Raw genomic sequence first — 24,988 nt, 5'->3', positions numbered from 1 at the left:
TCCGTACTTTTATATATATATATATATATATATATATATATATGTAGTTGTATATATATATATGTAGTTGTATATATATATATATATATATATATATACACAACTACATATATATATATATATATATATATATATATATATATATATATATATATATATATATATATATATATATATATATATATGACATGACATGGCACCCCAAACCATCACTGATGGTGGAAACTTTACACTAGACTTCAGGCAACGTGGATCCTGTGCCTCTCCTGTCTTCCTCCAGACTCTGGGACCTTGATTTGCAAAATTTGCATGGTTGGGTGATGGTTTGGGGTGCCATGTCATCTGCTGGTGTCGGTCCACTCTGTTTCCTGAGATCCAGGGTCAACGCAGCCGTCTACCAGCAAGTTTTAGAGCACTTCATGCTTCCTGCTGCTGACCTGCTCTATGGAGATGGAGATTTCAAGTTCCAACAGGACATGGCGCCTGCACACAGCGCAAAATCTACCCGTGCCTGGTTTACGGACCATGGTATTTCTGTTCTAAATTGGCCCGCCAACTCCCCTGACCTTAACCCCATAGAAAATCTGTGGGGTATTGTGAAAAGGAAGATGCAGAATGCCAGACCCAAAAACGCAGAAGAGTTGAAGGCCACTATCAGAGCAACCTGGGCTCTCATAACACCTGAGCAGTGCCAGAAACTCATCGACTCCATGCCACGCCGCATTAACGCAGTAATTGAGGCAAAAGGAGCTCCAACCAAGTATTGAGTATTGTACATGCTCATATTTTTCATTTTCATACTTTTCAGTTAGCCAACATTTCTAAAAATCCCTTTTTTGTATTAGCCTTAAGTAATATTCTAATTTTGTGACACACGGAATTTTGGATTTTCATTTGTTGCCACTTCAAATCATCAAAATTAAATGAAATAAACATTTGAATGCATCAGTCTGTGTGCAATGAATAAATATAATGTACAAGTTACACCTTTTGAATGCAATTACTGAAATAAATCAAGTTTTTCTAAATATTCTAATTTACTGGCTTTTACCTGTATATATATATATATATATATATATATATATATATATATATATATATATATATATATATATATATATATATATGTATGAATTGACTTGGTGAATTCTAGCTGTCAATATACTCCTCCCCTCTTAACCACGCCCCGCCCCACCCCCCACCCCCCACCTCCCGAAATCGGAGGTCTCAAGGTTGGCAACTATGGTCCTTTATCATAGCTACACGTATGACAAAAACCCGTGTGAAAATCAGTGGTATTCAGTGAGGTAAGATGAATTAAATGCGCTGACAGTTCATTGCTCCTGCCAAATGAATTGCACTGAGTGGAGCGGATCACCACTCCAAGATGGCGGCCCCGCGTCTCGTCAGCGCCAGTAGGCAGTAGCGCTCCATGCTGCCAGACCATCGCCTGAAACCCGGATGTGCCTCTCGGTCACGTGATTATTGCAACCCAGCTCTACGCCCTGATTTGTTTAAATCTACTTTTTGTTCGTGCTTATACTATTCTTCCTTCTTACTCCTAAGTAAGCTATTTTTTTAATACAAAACATTAATAAAACTTTCAAATCACATCGCGGAAGTTCCATCGTTAAAACAAAATTTGCAAGTCCAGGAAGTGACGTTGACTTCGCGCATGCGTGGACCGACCGTGTCGTGACACTGACTTCCGCATGAGCCACAATCCACCATGGCGGAATCCGAGTAAGTAAATATCAAATCGCTATCATACTCCATCCGTGTTTGTCGTGGCAGAAATGAAACGTTGCTTTACGCCGATTTGGTCAACAATGCCTGTTGTTTCGCTTACGGGTTGTATTTCGAATATCGAGAAGGTTGATTGTTAGGAAAAACTGTAAATGTGTCACATGGTGAAATAATGTCATGCGTTTCAACGTTAATGCAAGGATTTTGGAATAAGTATGGCAACTAACGTGATAAACAACGTGGTGAATAACTTCCTGAATAGTGTTAATACATTGCCTGCTTGGGACTCCCAACACTGCATCTAACATTGATGGAATTTAAAAAAAACGTCAGCCCGAAATTCATTGATTTATTTTCCTCCTTCCCAGATCCAAAAAAGTCATCAAGTTAGTTCCCGAGTATCTCCTGAAGAAGAGGAAGGCATACCAGGCCATTAAAGCAAACCAAGCCAAGCTCGCACTACTTCACAAGAAAAGAGTAAGTCGTGTGGATGAAGTTAAATGTACTGCAGTAAACTAATCACTAAAAAAAACAGGAAACAATCCCTGAAAAAACTATCAAAAATCATACCTCAGAAAAAAATCCCTGGATTACAAGGGGGATCTTAAAGTCCATCAGACAAAAGAATAAACTCTACAAATGTTATATTTTGAACCCTACTACTGTCAACAAAGAAAAATACACAAATTATAGAAATAAATTAACTCATATTATCAGGAAAAGTAAGCGCAACTATTATTCTGAACTATTACAAGCATCGCAGGGGGATTGTAGGAGAACATGGAACGTGTTGAATACTGTTCTCAACAAGGGACATAAGGCCCCTGTTGTTCCGGATACAGGGTCAAATAGGGCTGATCTTGCCAATAGTTTTAATACCTTTTTTGCTTCTATTGGGGAAAACCTATCCAGTAAAATAGGTCAACCTCCAGGGTATTCCTTTAAAGAATTTTTATCAGGCAGCTACCCTAGCTCCTTTTTCATGCAGCCAACCGACATCAATGAGCTTTATACGATCATTACGGACCTAAAGTCATCACATACAGCTGGAGTGGACGGGATATGTACCAAAATCTTGAAAGCCATAGCAAATGTGATCATAAATCCTCTCTGTCACTGTATAAACCTGTCACTTAGTGCTGGCATTGTACCCAAAATGTCCAAAGTGGCAAAAATAATCCCAATTGTTAAATCAGGTGATAAAAATAATATGAACAATTATAGGCCAATTTCAATTTTACCAACATTTTCAAAAATATTTGAGAAAGTGGTCTACAACCGACTGAATGGCTTTCTGGAAAAACTAAATATCCTTGTCCCCTCCCAATATGGTTTTCGTAAAAAAAGCACCACCTGTATGGCTATACTCCACCTTTTGGAAAAGGTCAATGACTGTATTGAAGAAGGAAAATGCGGTATTGGCATTTTTTTGGATCTATCCAAGGCCTTTGAGATCTTATTGTATAAGCTATATCACTATGGTGTCAGAGGGGTACCTCTCGATTGGTTCCGCTTTTACCTATACGGAAGGCAGCAATGTGTATGCATCAATGATCACAATTCACCCTGTATGACCATAAATTATGGGGTTCCCCAGGGATCCATCTTGGGGCCTCTCCTTTTTATCCTATACATAAATGATTTTGTAAACTCCTCCGAAACTTTTCATAAAATAATTTTTGCTGACGATACAAATTTGTTTACCTCACACAGGAGCCTACACAATCTACAAGTAACTGTCAATTCAGAGCTTGTGAAAGTAGATTCCTGGTTCAAATGCAATAAGCTCTCACTTAATGTAAATAAAACAAATTTTATTCTATTTCGTTCTAATAAAAAGCGGACAAATACTGAGCACTGCCATATCAACATCAATGGGCAGGAAATACAGAGAGTGTACTCCACAAAATTCCTGGGGGTCATCATTGACGAATACCTCAATTTCAAATGTCACATTAGCCATCTGTTAAACAAATGATCCAAATATGTTGGCCTGTTCTTTCACCTTCATCATTATCTTCCTCTTTATGCTCTACTCACACTATATAAAACTCTCTTTGAACCACATCTAAACTACTGTAATGTCATCTGGTGTAACACCTTCCCTACCTACCTCCACAAATTAGAATCCATGCAAAAGAAAATTATACGGGCCCTGTCATGGTCCAAGTTTAATGCCCCCACTCGACATCTATTCCATAATTATCATCTCTTAAGACTGACAGAGTTCAATATTTATCAAAATGCTTGTTTAACCTATCAAGTCATTTACAGGCTGAATTTAAGGCTCTGTAGCTTGGTTCCTATCTACCATCCCCAGCATGCCCACAACACTCGTAACTTAGATTTGATATCAGGGAAACATCGTTTACTGGATTGTACCGCTCGAAGTGTTGTATGCAGGGGACCAAAGATTTGGAACCGGCTTAATGAGAGCCTCAAGATGCTGTATCCATTCTCCAACTTCAAAAATAAACTAAAAACGTATCTATTAACCACCTATATTTAATGCCTCATGTGGGGTAGACTACTATTGGGTTTTGCATAAGGCTGAAACGACGCGTCGACGTAGTCGACGTCATCGGTTACGTAAATACGTCGACGTCGTTTTTGTGCGTCGGCGCGTCGCATATTTACGTCACACTACTTTACTGTCATGGCGGAGCGCAAAGCAGACGATGCGAGCGAGGGGAAAAAAGCACGCCAAAAGTCGTCAAAAGTGTGGGAGTATTTCAATAAACGGCCTAATAATGTTGTTGTATGCACACTGTGTCGAGCGGAAATGGCCTATCATAGCAGCACAACGGCTATGAACGAGCATTTGAAAAGAAAACCCCCGACAGCGTTCTTGCCATCACCATCAACAAGTCAATCGTCCGCGTGCGTATACGTTGTCATTATTACACAAAAACATGAATGTGTCATTTGTATCTGCGTTGTAAATTCATAAACTAAAGCACCGTTTCGCTCTGAGAGGCGCGTTTGGCGTGCCTGTTCAGTGTTTACAAAGACGCGCTCCTCTTTAACGCTGTGGAGAGGCGGCGGCGGCGAGCGAGTGGCGAGGCGGGGCGCGCCGGGAGCGACGCCGCAATCGTGCCCAGGTGCGCGATCCGCGCAGTTGGAAGAGAAAAGACTTTGTGTAAAATTAAAAGATTGTAAACCTGGCAAAGCCGTCTGGCGTTCAGTCTGTCGGTCCTGAAAGAACCCCACGGCACAAGACGTGTCACAAACGCTAACGTTAATTAGTTGTGCAAATACCTTTTACAACATTAACAGTTACATATACTATGTACAAACCAACAATTAACTTTCACTTTAATCATACTATCATTGTTGTGTTATTAAGCAAAATAAGCAATACTTTTACTTTTGTTGAAATGTTTACACTGTACACTTTTTTGTATTGGATGTTTAGCTTTATTTTTGCACATTTTAGCAAATAAGCAATACTTTTACTTTTGTTGAAATGTTTACACTTGTTACAGAATATCTCCGTTTTGCACTTTTTTGTATTGGATGTTTATCTTTATTTTTGCACATTTTAAAGCAAAATAAGCAATACTTTTACTTTTGAAATGCTTATACTATTCCAGAATATTAAGATTTGCACTGGATGTTTACTTTTATATTTGCACATTAAAAAGCAAATAAGCTACTTTTAATTTTGTTAAATGTTAAAAGTTTTAAATGTTTACATTGTTACAGAATATTTTGTCATGTTGTTGTCAATGTTGACTGAGTGGCCATACTTTTTTTTTTGTAAATAAAAGCCATGCCTTTTGAAAAAACTGGCCTACATTTATTTTTTCCTCTTCATTAAAAAAAAAAAAAAAAAAAATCGGTAAAAGGAAAAATAATCTATAGATTAATCGAAAAAAATAATCTATAGATTAACCGATTAATCGAAAAAATAATCTATAGATTAATCGATAGAAAAATAATCGTTAGCTGCAGCCCTAGTTTTGCATGGTTGAATGAATGTATGTATGTATGTGTATGCTTGCTTTAGTACTATTATCTTGTGTTAATCATATAGCGTTGTTTTTTGTCTTGTTTTTTGTTGTTGTACTTGCTACCATGTTCCATCATTTCATGTATATACTATCCTCTGGACCCCCTGTCAAAAGCTTCTTCTAGCTTATTTGGGGGATCCTTTCACGTACCAACATCTTTAAATGATGATATTTCACTACTATTGTATTTATTATATGGTATTGTGAATAAACTTGAAACTTGAAACTTGAAACTAACTTCATTGTGTGAACCAGTGTTGGCGCTAGGAATTTTCAAAATGGGGTCCCTGGTACCCCATCTAGTGATGAAAACGGGGTCCCATAGTACATTGTTGGGGTCCCACTTTTTTGTAAGCGTTTTGAAAACAAATGATAAATGTAGGCATTATCCTGTAATATCTCACATTCTATATTGTGTTTTGGGAAAAGGTTGTCATAAAAATTACTTAATTCATTAAAAAAATAACACAAAAGAAAACAAATGCAGTATTTGTGATCGATAAAGCTTTCGGCAAATCAAAATGTAAGAAACTGTACCGGAACGTGCATTACTTTGAAGTCGACCAATAATAAAAAAGAAAGTTCCTTGGGTGAATAATGTCAACTCACTACACCGGTATGTTTTAGCGCTTTCATGGCGAATTTACTGACAGATATAAGTAAGAACTTTACACTACTTTATATTAGAAATTGCACTAAAACATTTACTACTACAACATTTTGATAGATTTTTGAGTAATGTTCTATATTTTCAATGGAACATTTAAAATGTTTGTGTTTACTTGAGACTTATCTCTTAATGTTTGACTGCCATCTACTGGTTACACTTATAATTATACCCTGTACCAAATTAAATAGTGTAGTGTCCCGGTAGAGTTGGTACTGCAGGCAATTCTGGGTATTTGTTTATGTTGTGTAAATATTCTCTCGAAATATGTTTGTCATTGTTGTTTACTGTGGTTTCACAATATGGCACATGTTTATGACAGTGTTGGCGTTGTATATACGGCCACCCTTAGTGTGACATATATATGTGAAAGTGCATTACTTTGAAGTCGACCAATAAATAATTAATAATTTGACCCGGCAAATATATCGTATTTTCCGGACCATAGGGCGCACTGCTAATGAATGGTCTATTTTTATCTTTGTTCATATATTAGGCGCACCGGATTATAAGGCGCATTATAGGAGTCATATTATTATGATTATTTTCTAAATGTAAAAGACTTCCTTGTGGTCTACATAACATTTAATGGTGGTTCTTTGCTCAAAATGTTGCATAGATGATGTTTTACACATCATCTTCAACTCACTTTCTGGCAGTCTCTTCAGTTTTGTGGGCGCTCTTATTTACGTGCCTCCACTTGGACAGCGTCTTCTCCTTGTTGTAGCGGTGTAGCGTGCAAGGACGGGAGTGGAAGAAGTGTCAAAAGATGGCGCTAACTGTTTAAATGATATTCAGACTTTACTTCAATCAATAATGGAGCAGCATCTCCTAATCCGTGGCTCACTAGTGCAACAACACCCGAAATGTGTCCTGTGAAAAACCCTCCCACCGGAACTCTCTAATAAATTAAAATTAAAGTACCAATGATTGTCACACACACACTAGGTGTGGTGAAATTTGTCCTCTGCATTTTACCCATCCCCTTGTTCACCCCCTGGGAGGTGAGGGGAGCAGTGGGCAGCAGCGGTGGCCGCGCCCGGGAATAATTTTTGGTGATTTAACCCCCAATTCCAAGCCTTGATGCTGAGTGCCAAGCAGGGAGGTAATGGCTCCCATTTTTTAAGTCTTTGGTATGACTCGGCCGGGGTTTGAACTCACAACCTACCCATCTCAGGGCGGACACTCTAACCACTAGGCCACCGAGTAGGTAGTAATTAGTAAGGTAGTAGTAATAACTAAAGTTCCTTGGGTGAATAATGTCAACTCACTACACCGGTATGTTTTAGTGCTTTCATGGTGAGTTTACTGACAGATATAAGTAAGAACTTTACGCTACTTTATATTAGAAATGACAACATGAATGTCACATTACAAGAAGGTAGAGAAAAAGATTTGGTTTGGACTACGCTTTGTGCAAATGTAATAGTAATCAACTCACAATGACAAAGGCTAGTTTGATGCTTTGTGGATTTGTAAATAAATATACGGAGCAAAAAGCAATTGTCATAGATCATTCTGCAATTAACAGTTGTGTAATTACCGTATTTTCCGCACCATAAGCCGCCCTGGGTTATAAGCCGCGCCTTCAATGAACGGCATATTTCAAAACTTTGTCCACCTATAAGCCGCCCCGTGTTATAAGCCGCATCTAACTGCGCTAAAGGAATGTCAAAAAAACAGTCAGATAGGTCAGTCAAACTTTAATAATATATTAAAAACCAGCGTGATGTGGGCGCGCATGGAGTCGTATATCAACATGGACGGAGCTGCGTGAAAAAAGCCACCCGGCCTCTTCGCGTAAACTTAAACTTACCTTAACCACTCGCTCATCTTTTCTTCATCCATCCCTTCGAGTTAGCTTTTATGATGACGCCGGCTGGAAAGGTCTCTTTTGGCAAGGTCTTCCTTTTGAATATCACCATGGGTGGAAGTTTCTGGCCATTAGCATGGCAAGCTAGAACCACAGTGAAGGATGACTTCTCATTCCCTGTGGTGCGAATATTCACCGTACGTGCTCCCGTTGTATCCACAGTGCGGTTCACAGGAATATCAAAAGTCAGTGGAACCTCGTCCATGTTGATAATGTTCTCTGGCCGGATCTTTTTTTCAGCTATCTTGTTTTTACAATATGCACGGAAAGTAGCCAGCTTTTCTTGAAAGTCTTTAGGCAGTTGCTGTGAAATAGTAGTCCGTGTGCGGATGGAGAGATTGCGTCCCGTAACCTGTCGCTTAGTAGGAGCCATTTTGTGGTCTTTACAGATGTAAACACACAAAGGAAATTAAACGTAATGTCCGCGCGCTTTTTCTTCTTCTACGCGGGCGGGTGGTTGCTTACAGTAGAAGAAGAAGCGCTTCCTGTTCTATGGGGGCGGGTGCTTACCTTGGCGGTTGCTTGCGTAGAAGAAGAAGCACTTCCTCTTCTACGGGGAAAAAAGATGGCGGCTGTTTACCGTAGTTGCGAGACCGAAACTTTATGAAAATGAATCTTAATATTAATCCATATATAAAGCGCAGCGGGTTAAAAGCCGCACTGTCAGCTTTTTAAATTTGTGGTTTTTAGGTGCGGCTAATAGTGCGGAAAATACGGTATTTGTAAATTTTACAGCCAGTTTTATTCCCACTTCACATATGAGTTGTGTCCTGTTCTAATTAGTTTAGTCAGGATCATTCACAGCAATGATGTGACAAAAGAAAAAAAAATAGCCAGTATTATGTTAACTTGAGTAGTGGTAACTGGAGAAGTTTTAAATCTAGAGTAGTTATAAAGTGGGGTAAATAATTGCGTCCCCTACTGATAATGTACGTTTGCCCTTTCATAGATGCATGAACAGTTCATAATTGAAAAGGAAAAAAAAACACTTTTAAAGATTATACATTAACTTGTATGTGATTCTAAAGCAAAAAGTTGTTTTAAATGTATTAACAAAGTCTATTTTCCCCCCACCCCAAGGTTTCTAAAGGCAAGCCCATAAAGTTCAAGCGACTAGAAGACTTCTTGAAGGACAGCCATAAGAAACATCGTGATGAAAATCGCTTAAGGCGACTCTGTCACAAACCACCCATCCGACTACCTGAAAAACACAAATTAGCTTTTGCTGTACGCATTAGAGAGTGAGTATATGCAATTACATATATATATATATTAGGGGTGTAACGGTACGTGTATTTGTATTGAACCGTTTCGGTACGGTGGGTTCGGTTCGGAGGTGTACTGAACGACTTTCCACACGGACATATTAAGTAGCGTAACGCACGTTGTGTAAACAATGCACACCGAGGCACAACACAAGGCATACTAGCAGCTAACGGGCTACGACAACATATAAAAGCCAGAGCTGGAAGACCCTCCTGCCTCGTTAAGATCTCCCGTTTGGGAACACTTCGGCTGCGCGGTGCGGAGGACGGAGGTTTGCCGACATTGTTCAGCAGCGGTAAGACATGCTTCTGCCAACATGTCAAACATGCTTACCCATTTGAAGCGACTAGCCTACGATAGACTGACCATCCATACGTCCTCTTTTCACTAGAGATGTCCTCTTTTGAGGAGCTGTCAGGGCGGAGTTTCTTAAATGCCTCAAATGTCCGGCATTTTGAGTTAGGGTTGCGTGTATTTTCAATGTACGTTCAGGGTTAAGAAGGGGTTAAAAACAAAACAAACAGCAGCATTGGTGAGGGAGGGGCAGAGACAGAGAGAGAGAGAGAGCTATGATAAACGCGCATGCGTCGCCAGGCTCTGCTTTTTATCCATGGATTTATCACATTTCATTTTTTATTATCTATAGCAAGGGTGTCAAAAGTGTGCCCCGGAGGCCATTTGCGGCCCACAGTTAATGTTTTAAAGGCCCACGGCACATTCTAAAAATACTATTAAATAAACAAAAACATAAGTGAAATAAAAAAGCTTAAAGGTTAAATGTCATTTAGAAAAAGTTGCAATGTTGACTAATAAAACAAAGCTGTTTTTTTTTCTTTCAAACTGTCATTGCTCAAAACATAATATTGAATCAAAATCAATGTTATTATGAATTATTGACCTATCCAAGGTTCCCATTACTTCACATCAAATATTACACTAAGAAAAATATATTTGGTGGAAGATTTTGCAAATTTGGTAAATAAATAACCCAAAAATGTATATTTTGTTGTTTTCTTACTGTACCGAAAATGAACCGAACCGTGACCTCTAAACCGAGTTACGTACTGATCCGAAATTTTTGTGTACCGTTACACCCCTAATATATAAATATATATATATATATATATATATATATTAGAGATGCACGGATAGGCAATTATTTCATCCGCAACCGCATCAGAAAGTCGTCAACCATCCGCCATCCACCCGATCTAACATTTTTTCAAAACCGCACCCGCCCGTTGTTATATATCTAATATAGACGATGCAAGGCATTAGTGAGGTTATAAGCCCGAGGCTTCAGCTCGCACCGCGGCGGCCATCCTACTCGTCGCGGCCTAGGCCTCGCGGCTCTCGCTGCCGGCGACGGCCGGGTATGGGCTTGACGCTCCAGCGCCATCCATTTTCAGGGCTAGTTGATTCGGCAGGTGGGTTGTTACACACTCCTTAGCGGGTTCCGACTTCCATGGCCACCGTCCTGCTGTCTATATCAACCAGGGTGAGCCCCACCCCTTTCGTGAGCGCACTGCGCGCGGAGTGACCCCTGTTACGCGCCCCCGGCAACGGGGGTGGCGGGCAGGTAAGCTGCGCGGGCGGAGCGCGCGGAGTGACCCCTGTTACGAGCCCCCGGCCACGGGGGTGGCGGGCAGGTAAGCTGCTTACCTGCTGCGCGTGACGCCGGCCGCGGCGAAGGCGGACGAGGCGGGGTGTCGGCGCGGTGGTGACCCTGGACGTGCGTCGGGCCCTTCTCGCGGATCACCTCAGCTACGGCTCCCGGCGGGGCCCTCTCGGGGAAGGGGCCTCGGTCCTGGACCCCGGCGAGGCGTCCCTTCTCCGCTCCGTAAAAGTGTCCATCTCTTTTTTCTTCTTCTGTTGTGGCATATGCTGCAGGTGCCTGCTCGTTTTTCGTATGTGGGTAACAACATTTAACTATGTATATATATTTACCAATTGGTTTAACTGCCACCCGCCTGAATCTATTTAAAATCTTATTTTTTTAAATTTCATCCGCCCGATCCGCGGATAATCCGCGGACTCCGCGGTTGTGTCCGCAAACCGCGCATCTCTAATATATATATATATATATATATATATATATATATATATATATATATATGCACACACACACATACAGATGTCCTCTGGCTAAGCACAAGTTCTGTTCCTATGACGACAAGCTAATAACTCGTACCCAAATGAACACTTAAAGGAGTCATATTATGATTTTTTTTCTACATTGAAAGCACTTCCTTGTGGTCTACATCAGTGTTTTTCAACCTTTTCTCAGCCAAAAAATGAAACTCTGCAGCTGATATTGACAATAAAAAGTGCAATTTCCCCAGCCATACACCTACCATACTGTATTTTTCGGACTATAAGTGGCAGTTTTTTCCATAGTTTGGCCGGGGGAGCGACTTATACTCAGGAGCGACTTATGTGTGAAATTATTAAGACATTAGCGTAAAATATCAAATAATATTATTTATCTCATTCACGTAAGAGACTAGACGTATAAGATTTCATGGGATTTAGTGACCGATTGTTTGGTAAACGTATAGCATGTTCTATATGTTATAGTTATTTGAATGACTCTTACCATAATATGTTACGTTAACATACCAGTTGGTTATTTATGCCTCATATAACGTACACTTATTCAGCCTGTTTATTTATTTGAAATTGCCTTTCAAATGTCTATTCTTGGTGTTGGCTTTTATCAAATACATTTCCCTCAAAAATGCGACTTATACTCAAGTGCGACTTATATTTGTTTTTTTCCTTCTTTATTATGCATTTTCGGCCGGAGCGACTTATACTCCGAAAAATACGGTAACTTATGTGACTCAAGCTAACTATTATCATGCTCACGTTAGCTTGCTAGCATGCTAACGTTAGCATGTTAACTTTTTGATCTACTTTTGCTACCGTTTAGCCCAGAGTCATATAACTTGGTATGTAAATGGTAAATGGTAAATGGGTCGTACTTGTATAGCGCTTTTCTACCTTTTTTTAAGGAACTCAAAGCGCTTTGACACTATTTTCCACATTCACCCATTCACACACACATTCACACATTCACACACTGATGGCGATGTGACACTTGTTAACTGTTGGCATGCAAACGATAGCATGTTAGCAAGCTAACTTAGGCTTCCTAACTTTTCATCTATTTTTAGGGCCCGCATGGCCCATTGTATAAGGACTCCCAAAGGAAGTCCTTATGCAATCGGACATAAGGACCTATTGAATTTGTAAGGTTTTATTATTATTCTTTATTATTATTATACCGACCGCCTCTTTGAGCTGTAATTTGACCCACTTAACATGCTTCAAAACTCACCATATTTGAACCACACATCAGGACCTGCGAAAATTGCCTTTTGATAAAAAAACCGAACAGCAAAACTCAAAATTGCGCTCTAGCGCCCCCTAGGGGAAAAAAAACTAGACTGCCTGTAACTCCCACTAGGAAGGTCGGAGAGACATGAAACAAAAACCTCTATGTAGGTCTGACTCAGACTTAGCTTTCATAATAGTACATTCTCGGGCTAAAATCAACAGGAAGTTGGCAATTCCCCCTTCAAGACAAAAAAGTACTAAAAACGGTCACTTTTGCCTCTTTGAGCTGTAATTTGACCCACTTAACATGCTTCAAAACTCACCAAACTGAACGCACACATCAGGACTGGCAAACATTGCGATCTAATAAAAAAACCTAACCCCAAATCTAAAAATTGTGCTCTACCGCAATTTTTTAATAAAACGCAGAAAAAACTGCTCCTCGGAAGAAAAAAATGACAAAACTGCCTGTAACTCCCACTGGGAAAGTCGGAAAGACATGAAACAAAAACCTCTATGTAGGTCTCACTTAGACCTACATTTCATAGATTGACAACCCTCAGCAAAAATCAACAGGAAGTTTGCAATTTCCCCTTCAAAACAAACTTTTTTTATAAACCGGTCACTTCTCTTCAAACATTATCTCCTTTGAGCGCGTTTGTCGTTTCAGCTTCAAACTAACACAGGAGAGAGATTGAACCCTTCCAAATAAAAGTTATCGAAATAATTTTTGTAACTGCTCCGGTTTTGATTTTATGAGCCTTCAAAGAACCGCTGCGCTGATGCTGCTGCGCTGCTGTTTTTTCAAGATGGCTGCTTAAAAGCAGGAAGCACCAGCGTGCCCACACAATGCAGACAAGGTAGGTACACTAGACAAAAGTATTGGGACACTTCGGACTAAAAGTAGACAAAAGTATTGGGACACTTCGGACTAAAAGTAGACAAAAGTATTGGGACACTTATGACTACAACTGGACAAAAGTATTGGGACACTTGGGACTCCAACTTGACAAAAGTATTGGGACACTTACTACTACCACTGAACAAAAGTATTGGGCAACTGGACAAAAGTATTGGGACACTTACACTAGACAAAAGTATTGGGACACTTGGGACTACCACTGGACAAAAGTATTGGGACACTTAGGACTAGCACCTGCCAAATATGCGGGCCCGACCAATGCTGCTTGCAGCTTTAATTACACTTGTTTTTTTATTTATTTCCGCAGCCATACACCTTTGAGTCATATAACTTGGTATATGAAACACGCTGACTGTTATCATGCATACGTTAGCACACATGCTAAGTGTTAGCATTTTTATGTAAACATGTGACTGTTTTAGGCTAGCTCTGTGGCTCTTTTTGTACAGTTACACCTCAAACTCTCGGATTCAGACACTCTGCACCATCTTAAAAAATACGGTGGCTTCCGGCAACACCCAACCAGAGGTCCAGGGCACAGATAGCTGGCCCATCAAAATTTTCTAGCCCTTTAAATGTCCAAAAAATTGCTCTATAAATTTATTTTTGTTAATACACTATCAAAAATATTGGAATGCCCCATGAATACTTTTGATGTTTCTGTATGCAGCTCTCTGAGGCAATGTATCTCCCACATGTTCTCAGCAAATGTTTTGCATGACTGCTCTTGTTAGAATCAAAGGCGTCAGTTCCAAAGTGATGAAGGTGATCCAGATGTTGAGGCTGAGGAAAATCTTCAGCGGGGCCTTTGTGAAAATCAGCGAGACGTCTCTGACCATGTTGCGGGTTGTTGAGCCATACGTGGCCTGGGGGTGAGCACGAACGCCGCAGTCACGTAAAGCTTGCTTGGCATACCACTAACACTTGCGCACGTACTCCACAGATATCCCAACCTCAAGTCCGTTCGTGAGCTCATTCTGAGGAGGGGACGGACCAGGATTGGCAGGAAGGTGGTTCCTTTAACAGATAACACCTTAATTGAGGAACACATGGGTAAGTCTGCTTCACACCTCTGTCTACATTTTTAAGGTATGGCCTAATCATACAATTTAATCAGTGTGTGCAAGCCTTTTAAAAGTGAAATTGTCAAGTCCGTGTATGACACCCGTGCCTGGTGGTAGACAAACTGCTGACACTTGTAAAGAACATCATGTCATGGCTCTCTTGACTTTACAATCATTTCTTATGTTTTTGTGATGTAGTGATTGGAGCACATACTTGTTGGTCACAAAAAACATTCATGAAGTTTGCTTCTTTTATGAATTTATTATGGCTCTACTGAAAATGTGAGGGTCAAAAGTATACATACAGCAATGTTCATATTTGCTTACATGTCCCTTGGCAAGTTTACCTGCAATAAGGCGCTTTTGGTAGCCATCCACAAGCTTCTACTTGACCACTAAATTGCTGCAGTTCTGCTAAATGTGTTGCTTTTCTGACATGGACTTGTTTCTTCAGCATTGTCCACACCTTTAAGTCAGGACTTTGGGAAGGCCATTCTAAAACCTTCATTCTAGCCTGATTTAGCCATTCCATACCTGCCAACTACTCCGGTTTTCCCGTAATTCGTACGGTTTTCATCAACCTATTCCGGGTTACGGTTGCAGTGATAAAAAATACGGTTTTTCATTAATTAAAAAAAAAAAAGGGGGAAAACTACGCGAATTGCACCTTGTGCAGACAAGATTTTTCGATCGGACACGGAGGAATTAGCGATGTAAAAGACACACCTGCCAACTACTCCGGTTTTCCCAAAATTAGTACGGTTTTCATCAACCTATTCCGGGTTACGGTTGCAGTGATAAAAAATACGGTTTTTCATTAATTTAAAAAAAAAAAAAGGGTGAAAACTACGCGAATTGCACTTTGTGCAGACAAGATTTTTCGATCGGACACGGAGGAATTAGCGATGTAAAAGACATACCTGCCAACTACTCCGGTTTTCCCGTAATTAGTACGGTTTTCATCAACCTATTCCGGGTTACGGTTGCAGTGATTAAAAAATACGTTATTTCATTAATTTAAAAAAAAAGGGTGAAAACTACGCGAATTGCACCTTGTGCAGACAAGATTTTTCGATCGGACACGGAGGAATTAGCCATGTAAAAGACATACCTGCCAACTACTCCGGTTTTCCCGTAATTAGTACGGTTTTCATCAACCTATTCCGGGTTACGGTTGCAGTGATAAAAAATACAGTTTTTCATTAATTTAAAAAAAAAAAAGGGTGAAAACTACGCGAATTGCACCTTGTGCAGACAAGATTTTTCGATCGGACACGGAGGAATTAGCGATGTAAAAGACATACCTGCCAACTACTCCGGTTTTCCCGTAATTAGTACGGTTTTCATCAACCTATTCCGGGTTACGGTTGCAGTGATTAAAAAATACGTTATTTCATTAATTTAAAAAAAAAGGGTGAAAACTACGCGAATTGCACCTTGTGCAGACAAGATTTTTCGATCGGACACGGAGGAATTAGCGATGTAAAAGACATACCTGCCAACTACTCCGGTTTTCCCGTAATTAGTACGGTTTTCATCAACCTATTCCGGGTTACGGTTGCAGTGATAAAAAATACAGTTTTTCATTAATTAAAAAAAAAAAAAGGGTGAAAACTACGCGAATTGCACCTTGTGCAGACAAGATTTTTCGATCGGACACGGAGGAATTAGCGATGTAAAAGACATACCTGCCAACTACTCCGGTTTTCCCGTAATTAGTACGGTTTTCATCAACCTATTCCGGGTTACGGTTGCAGTGATAAAAAATACGGTTTTTCATTAATTAAAAAAAAAAAAAGGGTGAAAACTACGCGAATTGCACCTTGTGCAGACAAGATTTTTCGATCGGACACGGAGGAATTAGCGATGTAAAAGACATACCTGCCAACTACTCCGGTTTTCCCGTAATTAGTACGGTTTTCATCAACCTATTCCGGGTTACGGTTGCAGTGATTAAAAAATACGTTATTTCATTAATTAAAAAAAAAAAGGGTGAAAACTACGCGAATTGCACCTTGTGCAGACAAGATTTTTCGATCGGACACGGAGGAATTAGCCATGTAAAAGACATACCTGCCAACTACTCCGGTTTTCCCGTAATTAGTACGGTTTTCATCAACCTATTCCGGGTTACGGTTGCAGTGATAAAAAATACAGTTTTTCATTAATTAAAAAAAAAAAAAGGGTGAAAACTACGCGAATTGCACCTTGTGCAGACAAGATTTTTCGATCGGACACGGAGGAATTAGCGATGTAAAAGACCACGTTGGGACAAAAAAACACAAGTCTAATGCCGTTGCTAGCGATACAAGTGGAAAACTTTCAACGTTTTTCGTCGCCCAAACAGATTCTTTGGATGTGATAAATGCCGAAGTTTTATTTACGGAGGCAATAATTGAGCATGGACTTCCAATCGCACTGGCTGATCACATGGGACAGTTAAATGTTTGTAATGCAACTTTTAAAAATCATTACGCGGTGATCGCGGTCCCAAAAATAAACTTTTCTTGCATGATAATGTCCAGAAAAACTCACTTTATATTACTATAGAGTCCTTTTAACGAATGAGTTTGATGGTTTATCACAAACCTTAAATGAAAGAAGTCCTTTGTTCTCCTGCACCATGCATGCACTTTGGCCTTGCTTCGTGTTTGGTGCGCAATCCTGTCGGCTGTATTTCACAGCACGTCTTTGACAACTTGAAGTGGCATAAAACATTTAAAACAAAGGGGTTATAGGAACAATCACTTTCAGTGTTTTATGCCACTTCAAGTTGTCAAAGACGGTATGCTGGTGCCCGACTGCCACAAGTGGAACAAACATTTGAAACAAAGGGGTTATAGGAACAATCACTTTCAGTGTTTTATGCCACTTCAAGTAAACTTATCATAAAGTTACCATATCATTTTTGCAGTATGATCAATCTGATAGAATACATTTGGATTTTAGCCACAAAAAGGTAATGACACCAATGTTATCTATTGGAATTGTTTAGTACTGTTATACTGTTAAAAGTGTTTATACTATTTATGCTTTCAAGTCCAAGTTGAAGAAATCTTGTTAAATGTTGACAAAAAAAGTCACTGTGACTGATAGAAAAGTGATGGTTTTAGCAACATTTTAACCTGTCTGAATGCTAATAATAATTTTGCGTCGGGGGGCGAAGCCCTGAACCCTCCACCAGGACTTTGTCCTGGACCTACTGGGGCCTGCGGCCCTTGGACCCTGGCTACTAGGTTTTTCTGATTTCAAAAGTTGGCAGGTATGCCATTCCTTTACCACTTTTGACCTGTGTTTGGGATAGGGGTGTAACGATACATTAAAATTTCGGTTCGGTACGTACCTCGGTTTAGAGGCCACGGTTCGGTTCATTTTCGGTACAGTAAGAAAACAACAAAATATACATTTTTGGGTTATTTATTTACCAAATTTGCAAAATCTTCCACCAAAAATATTTTTCTTAGTGTAATATTTGATGTGAAGTAATGGGAACGTTGGGTAGGTCAATAATTCATAATAACATTGATTTTGATTCAATATTATGTTTTGAGCAATGACAGTTTGAAAGAAAAAAAAACTGCTTTGTTTTATTAGTCAACATTGCAACTTTTTCTAAATGACATTTAACCTTTAAGCTTTTTTATTTCACTTTTGTTATGTTTTTGTTTATTTTAGTAGTATTTTTAGAATGTGCCGTAGGCCTTTAAAACATTAGCTGTGGGCCGCAAATGGCCTCCTTTTGACACCCCTGCTATAGATAATAAAAAATCAAATGTGATAAATCTATGGATAAAAAGCAGAGCCTGGCGACGCATGCGCGTTTATCATAACTCTCTCTCTGTCTCTCTCTGTCTCTGCCCCTCCCTTACCAATGCTGCTGTTTGTTTTGTTTTTAACCCCTTCTTAACCCTGAACGTACATTGAAAATACACGCAACCCTAACTCAAAATGCCGGACATTTGAGGCATTTAAGAAACTCCGCCCTGACAGCTCCGCAAAAGAGGACATGTCCGGTGAAAAGAGGACGTATGGTCAGTCTATCCTAGCCCGTTAGCTGCTAGCATGCGTGTGTTGTGCCTCGGTGTGTATTGTTTACACAACGTGCGTTACGCTGCTTAATATGTCCGTGTGGAAACTCGTTAGGTACACCTCTGAACCAAACCGGAACACCCGTACCGAAACAGTTCAATACAAATACACGTACCGTTACACCCCTAGTTTGGGGTCATTGTCCTGTTGGAACACCCAACTGCGCCCAAGACCCAACCTCCAGGCTGATGATTGTTCTGAAGAATTTGGAGCTAATCCTCCTTTTTCATTGTCCCATTTAAAGCAGCAGTTCCATTGGCAGCAAAACAGGCCCAGAGCATAATACTACCACCGCCATGCTTGACGGTAGGAATGGTGTTCCTGGGATTAAAGGCCTCACCTTTCTCTCCTCCAAACATATTGCTGGGTATTGTGGCCAAACAGCTCCATTTGTGTTTCATCTGACATCACATGGACAAAGATAAGACCTTCTGGAGGAAAGTTCTGTGGTCAGATGAAATGATGTTCTTTACAAGTGATCACGACTGTACATGACCAGATATATTGTAACACAGACCTGCAGAATTTTAACAATATATGGGTTATTATTTATATTTTGCGGAAAATGCCCACGTCATAGTCACCTCCAGTGTTGCTTTGTGTGCAAGTTCTTAAATGTAACTTATCTGAACAATATCCAGTGTTGTGGTATTTCACTTAACTGCAATCCAGTGTGCTGTGGGGCCCTATTGTAGTGAATCATACCGGAGACATCATCAATCCGGCTTAGTGTAGACCTAGCCTAACAAACCAAACTCGAGCCCAAGCCCAGTGCGACTTGTCTGGTGTGTCTCCATCCTCAAACTGTCTCTCTGTCTTCAGGCAAAAATGGCATCATATGTTTGGAGGACTTGATCCATGAGATCTACTCGGTCGGACGGGGCTTCCGGCAAGCCAACAATTTCCTAAAGCCTTTCAAGCTGTCAGTGGCCCGTCATGCTGCCAAGGACAAGGCCGGGCTACTCAAGGACCTGGGAAACCCTGGGTTTCGTGGCACGGACATTAACACCATCATCAGGCAGCTGAACTGAGCAAGAATCCAGCAGGACATTGAACAGCAGCCTAACACCTTGTTGAGGTACAACTTATTTAGTTTTACTGTACACATTTTCTACATTAATGTTGATTTAACATTTGCCATCATGTTTGTATATTAAATATCGGATGCCTTTGAGTTTGTGGAGGATTTGTATGGAGTTAATTATATCATCAATAATTATATCATCATCTGATCCACTCCTGGACCACAGTGGGTGCACAAAAGGGTGACCATTTGTCAAAACATGCACCCAAAAATGGTGCTATTTTGTCGCTGAATATTCACTGATCTACATTTTGGCACACCTTGAGTAGAGTGTTTCTTAACCATAGGGCTGGGGCCCCTTTAGAGCTGCCAAAATGTTTCTCTGCTATGGGCCTGTCAGGTTCAAACACTGATGACATCTATTAAACAGACAAGAAGCAAGGAATCACGCAGAGACAGAGTTCAATTTGGCTGAATGAGGAGAGACGTTTGGGACTGTACACTCAGTTACAATCTCCCACCACGCTCTAAGGTCCAGTCCAATGTGTTCCTCTATTTATTTGGGAGGTCCCTGGTTACATCACTGAGGCTGCCTCTGAAGGAAGGGGGGTAATCTCAGCAGCCCCACTTAGACACAATACATACCTGCCAACTACTCCGGTTTTCCCCTAATTCGTACGGTTTTCATCAGTGATAAAAAATACGGTTTTTCATTAATTGAAAAAAAAAAGGGTGAAAACTACGCGAATTGCACCTTGTGCAGACAAGATTTTTCGATCGGACACGGAGGAATTACCGTATTTTCCGCACTATAAGGCGCACCTAAAAACCACAAATTTTCTCAAAAGCTAACAGTGCGCCTTATAACCCGGTGCGCTTTATTACGATTAATTTTCATAAAGTTTCGATCTCGCAACTTCGGTAAACAGCCGCCATCTTTTTTCCCGGTAGAACAGGAAGCGCTTCTTCTTCTACGCAAGCAACCGCCAAGGAAAGCACCCGCCCCCATAGAACAGGAAGCGCTTTAAGCAACCACCCGCCCCCGGAAGAAGAAGAAAAACCGCGCGGATATCACCGTACGTTTCATTTCCTGTTTACATCTGTAAAGACCACAAAATGGCTCCTACAAAGGACAAGGATCCGGTTCATAAAAAGACGCAATCTCTCCATCCGCACACGGATTACTACCGTATTTCACAGCAACTGATATTCCTGTGGAACGGGAGCACGTACGGTGAATATTCGCACCACAGGGAATGAGAAGTCATCCTTCACTGTGGTTCTAGCTTGCCATGCTAACTTCCACCCATGGTGATATTCAAAAGGAAGACCTTGCCAAAAGAGACCTTTCCAGCCGGCGTCATCATAAAAGCTAACTCGAAGGGATGGATGGATGAAGAAAAGATGAGCGAGTGGTTAAGGGAAGTTTACGCGAAGAGGCCGGGTGGCTTTTTTCACACAGCTCCGAAGGCGAACACACCTTCACTAAGACGGGCAGATAGCGCCGGTCGACATACGCCAACATCTGCCAGTGGATCGTAAATGCCTGGGCAGATAGTTTCGGTCACAACTGTGGTCCGAGCTTTCCGGAAGGCAGGATTCACAGAACTGCTGCACAACAACAGCGACACTGAATCCGATGACTTCGACGAGGCGGAGCCGGCCATTTTTGGATCCCACGCTTGCGCAACTTTTCAATTCGGACACCGAAGACGAAGAATTCGAAGGATTTACGAATGAAGAATAACTTCAGAAGGTGAGCGCTATGTTTATTTTGTGTGTTGTGACATTAACGTTCGAGCAACATTATGTTGCTATTTATTGCTCTACACCATTTTGAATTTTACTATGTTTGTGATTGCACATTTGCGTACATTTTGGGACAGAGTTGTTAGAACGCTGGTTTTCAATATATTATTAAAGTTTGACTGAACTATCTGACTGTTTTTTTGACATTCACTTTAGCGCAACGTTTTTTTGACATTCACTTTAGCGCAGCGTAGGCGCGGCTTATAGTCCGGGGCGGCTTATTGGTGGACAAAATTATGAAATATGTAATTCATAGAAGGTGCGGCTAATAATCCGGTGCGCCTTATAGTGCGGAAAATACGGTAGCGATGTAAAAGACCACGTTGGGACAAAAAAACACAAGTCTAATGCCGTTGCTAGCGATACAAGTGGAAAACTTTCAACGTTTTTCGTCGCCCAAACAGATTCTTTGGATGTGATAAATGCCGAAGTTTTATTTACGGAGGCAATAATTGAGCATGGACTTCCAATCGCACTGGCTGATCACATGGGACGGTTAAATGTTTGTAATGCAACCTTTAAAAATCATTACGCGGTGATCGCGGTCCCAAAAATAAACTTTTCTTGCATGATAATGTCCAGAAAAATTCGCTTTATATTACTATAGAGTCCTTTTAACGAATGAGTTTGATGGTTTATCACAAACCTTAAATGAAAGAAGTCCTTTGTTCTCCTGCACCATGCATGCGCTTTGGCCTTGCTTCGTGTTTGGTGCGCAATCCTGTCGGCTGTATTTCACAGCACGACATACTGTTAAAAGTGTTTATACTATTTATGCTTTCAAGTCCAAGTTGAAGAAATCTTGTTAAATGTTGACAGCATAACTACCAAAATACAGAAGTATGTCCTTAATATTTTTGCAGTGCTATTTCTGTTGAAAAGTTCAAATGATTACCGTATTTTCCGCACTATTAGCCGCACCTAAAAACCACAAATTTACTCAAAAGCTGACAGTGCGGCTTTTAACCCGGTGCGCTTTATATATGGATTATTAAGATTCATTTTCATAAAGTTTCGATCTCGCAACTTCGGTAAACAGCCGCCATCTTTTTTCCCGGTAGAACAGGAAGCGCTTCTTCTTCTACGCAAGCAACCGCCAAGGTAAGCACCCGCCCCCATAGAACAGGAAGCGCTTCTTCTTCTACTGTAAGCAACCACCCGCCCGCGTAGAAGAAGAAGCGCGCGGATATTACGTTTCATTTCCTTTGTGTGTTTACATCTGTAAAGACCACAAAATGGCTCCTACTAAGCGACAGGTTTCCGGTTCATGAAAAGACGCAATCTCTCCATCCGCACACGGACTACTATTTCACAGCAACTGCCTAAAGACTTTCAAGAAAAGCTGGCTACTTTCCGTGCATATTGTAAAAACAAGATAGCTGAAAAAAAGATCCGGCCAGAGAACAGTATCAACATGGACGAGGTTCCACTGACTTTTGATATTCCTGTGAACCGCACTGTGGATACAACGGGAGCACGTACGGTGAATATTCGCACCACAGGGAATGAGAAGTCATCCTTCACTGTGGTTCTAGCTTGCCATGCTAATGGCCAGAAACTTCCACCCATGGTGATATTCAAAAGGAAGACCTTGCCAAAAGAGACCTTTCCAGCCGGCGTCATCATAAAAGCTAACTCGAAGGGATGGATGGATGAAGAAAAGATGAGCAAGTGGTTAAGGTAAGTTTACGCGAAGAGGCCGGGTGGCTTTTTTCACGCAGCTCCATCCATGTTGATATACGACTCCATGCGCGCCCACATCACGCTGGTTTTTAATATATTATTAAAGTTTGACTGACCTATCTGACTGTTTTTTTGACATTCCTTTAGCGCAGTTAGATGCGGCTTATAACACGGGGCGGCTTATAGGTGGACAACGTTTTGAAATATGCCGTTCATTGAAGGCGCGGCTTATAACCCGGGGCGGCTTATGGTGCGGAAAATACGGTATGATTATTCATGAAATGCAAATGTGCTGACACTCGTGATATCGCTCAGTCTCTGCTTTTGTCTGCGTCACGGTACTCGATGTTCTGGACACAAACACTGATACGAGACGACTCGATCCAGATTGCACGGTTAGAAAAGTACAACTTCAGCACAATTGATAATAACTATAGCAACGGCCTTTGACAACTTACACATAATTATTCCAACAGGGCCTGAGGGTTACTCACTTGTAATACACTTTTCCACCACTTGTGGCAGTAATGACAATCTGGAACAGAAGAAGAGTGGGGCTCAACAAGTGGCCAGCTCATCACAGACGGACAACATTCACACACTAGGGACAATTTAGTGTTGCCAATTAACCTATCTCCAGGTGCATGTCACGGGGAGGACATGCAAAAAAATATGATGTGGGTCCACCTTTTGCAGCTATTACAGCTTCAACTCTTCTGGGAAGGCTGTCCACAAGGTTGCGGAGTGTGTTTATAGCAATTTTTCCATCATTCTTCCAAAAGCGCATTGGTGAGGTCACACACTGAAGGCCTGGTTCTCAGTCTCCATTCTAATTCATCCCAAAGGTGTTCTATCGGTTTAAGGTCAGGACTCTGTGCAGGCCAGTCAAGTTCATCCACACCAGACTCTGTCATCCATGTCTTTAAGGACCTTGCTCTGTGCACTGGTGCACAGTCGTGTTGGAAGAGGAAGAGGCCCGCTCCAAACTGTTCCAGCAAGGTTGGGAGCATGGAATTGTCCAAAATGTACGGTACAAGGAATACCAGTACCCCTGGGGGGTTTTTTTACGGACAAAAACCGGCAGCTCAGTGAACAGAATTGTACTGTAAAATTAATGTTTACAACATATTACTGGACATGGAAAAACAATGTTGTTTTTTAATTTTGGCAACTGAACTGCAACATTGTTTGTTTCTACCATCAAAAATTGGTAGCGTTTTTTTTTTCCATGGACTGTAAATGATAACTACTGACATCCCATAATATGCACTTTCACCCTGCAATCTATTGTACAATTTGATGGTTATCTTGCTTTGAAATCATCAATCTACACAGCAAAGTCTGGGGTGTTATTTCAACTCAAATCAAGTTCAAACCAACACTTTTTCTGAGTTGATAAAATTCTCACAAATTTTGAGTTAAAATAACACTTTCAATATTGTGTTAATATTTGACACTTTCTGTGTTGTTCAGACACACACAAGTGTATTTTT

General features: G+C 40.7%; 1 protein-coding gene across 2 annotated transcripts; it reads left to right on the top strand.

Moving 5' to 3' along the window:
• Positions 1-1,607: 1,607 nt before the first annotated feature.
• rpl7l1 (ribosomal protein L7-like 1) lies at positions 1,608-24,488 on the top strand. 2 transcript variants are annotated; one of them, XM_061924454.2, is made up of 7 exons: positions 1,608-1,743; positions 2,115-2,223; positions 9,380-9,540; positions 14,561-14,698; positions 14,770-14,879; positions 19,802-20,057; positions 24,341-24,488. In XM_061924454.2, the coding sequence occupies exons 1-6, from the start codon at positions 1,730-1,732 to the stop codon at positions 20,008-20,010; spliced, it is 741 nt and encodes a 246-aa protein (XP_061780438.1). In that variant the 5' UTR covers positions 1,608-1,729; the 3' UTR covers positions 20,011-20,057; positions 24,341-24,488. The 2 variants fall into 2 exon arrangements, with proteins under 2 accessions (XP_061780438.1, XP_061780437.1); XM_061924453.1 differs by lacking the exon at positions 24,341-24,488 and having other exon boundaries at positions 19,802-20,153.
• Positions 24,489-24,988: the final 500 nt, after the last annotated feature.

This window comes from Nerophis lumbriciformis, linkage group LG29 (genome assembly GCF_033978685.3).
Source record: "Nerophis lumbriciformis linkage group LG29, RoL_Nlum_v2.1, whole genome shotgun sequence".
Classification (NCBI taxonomy): domain Eukaryota; kingdom Metazoa; phylum Chordata; class Actinopteri; order Syngnathiformes; family Syngnathidae; genus Nerophis; species Nerophis lumbriciformis.
The sequence above is the reverse complement of the archived record's forward strand: the minus strand, read 5'-3'. Positions and strand labels throughout refer to the sequence as shown.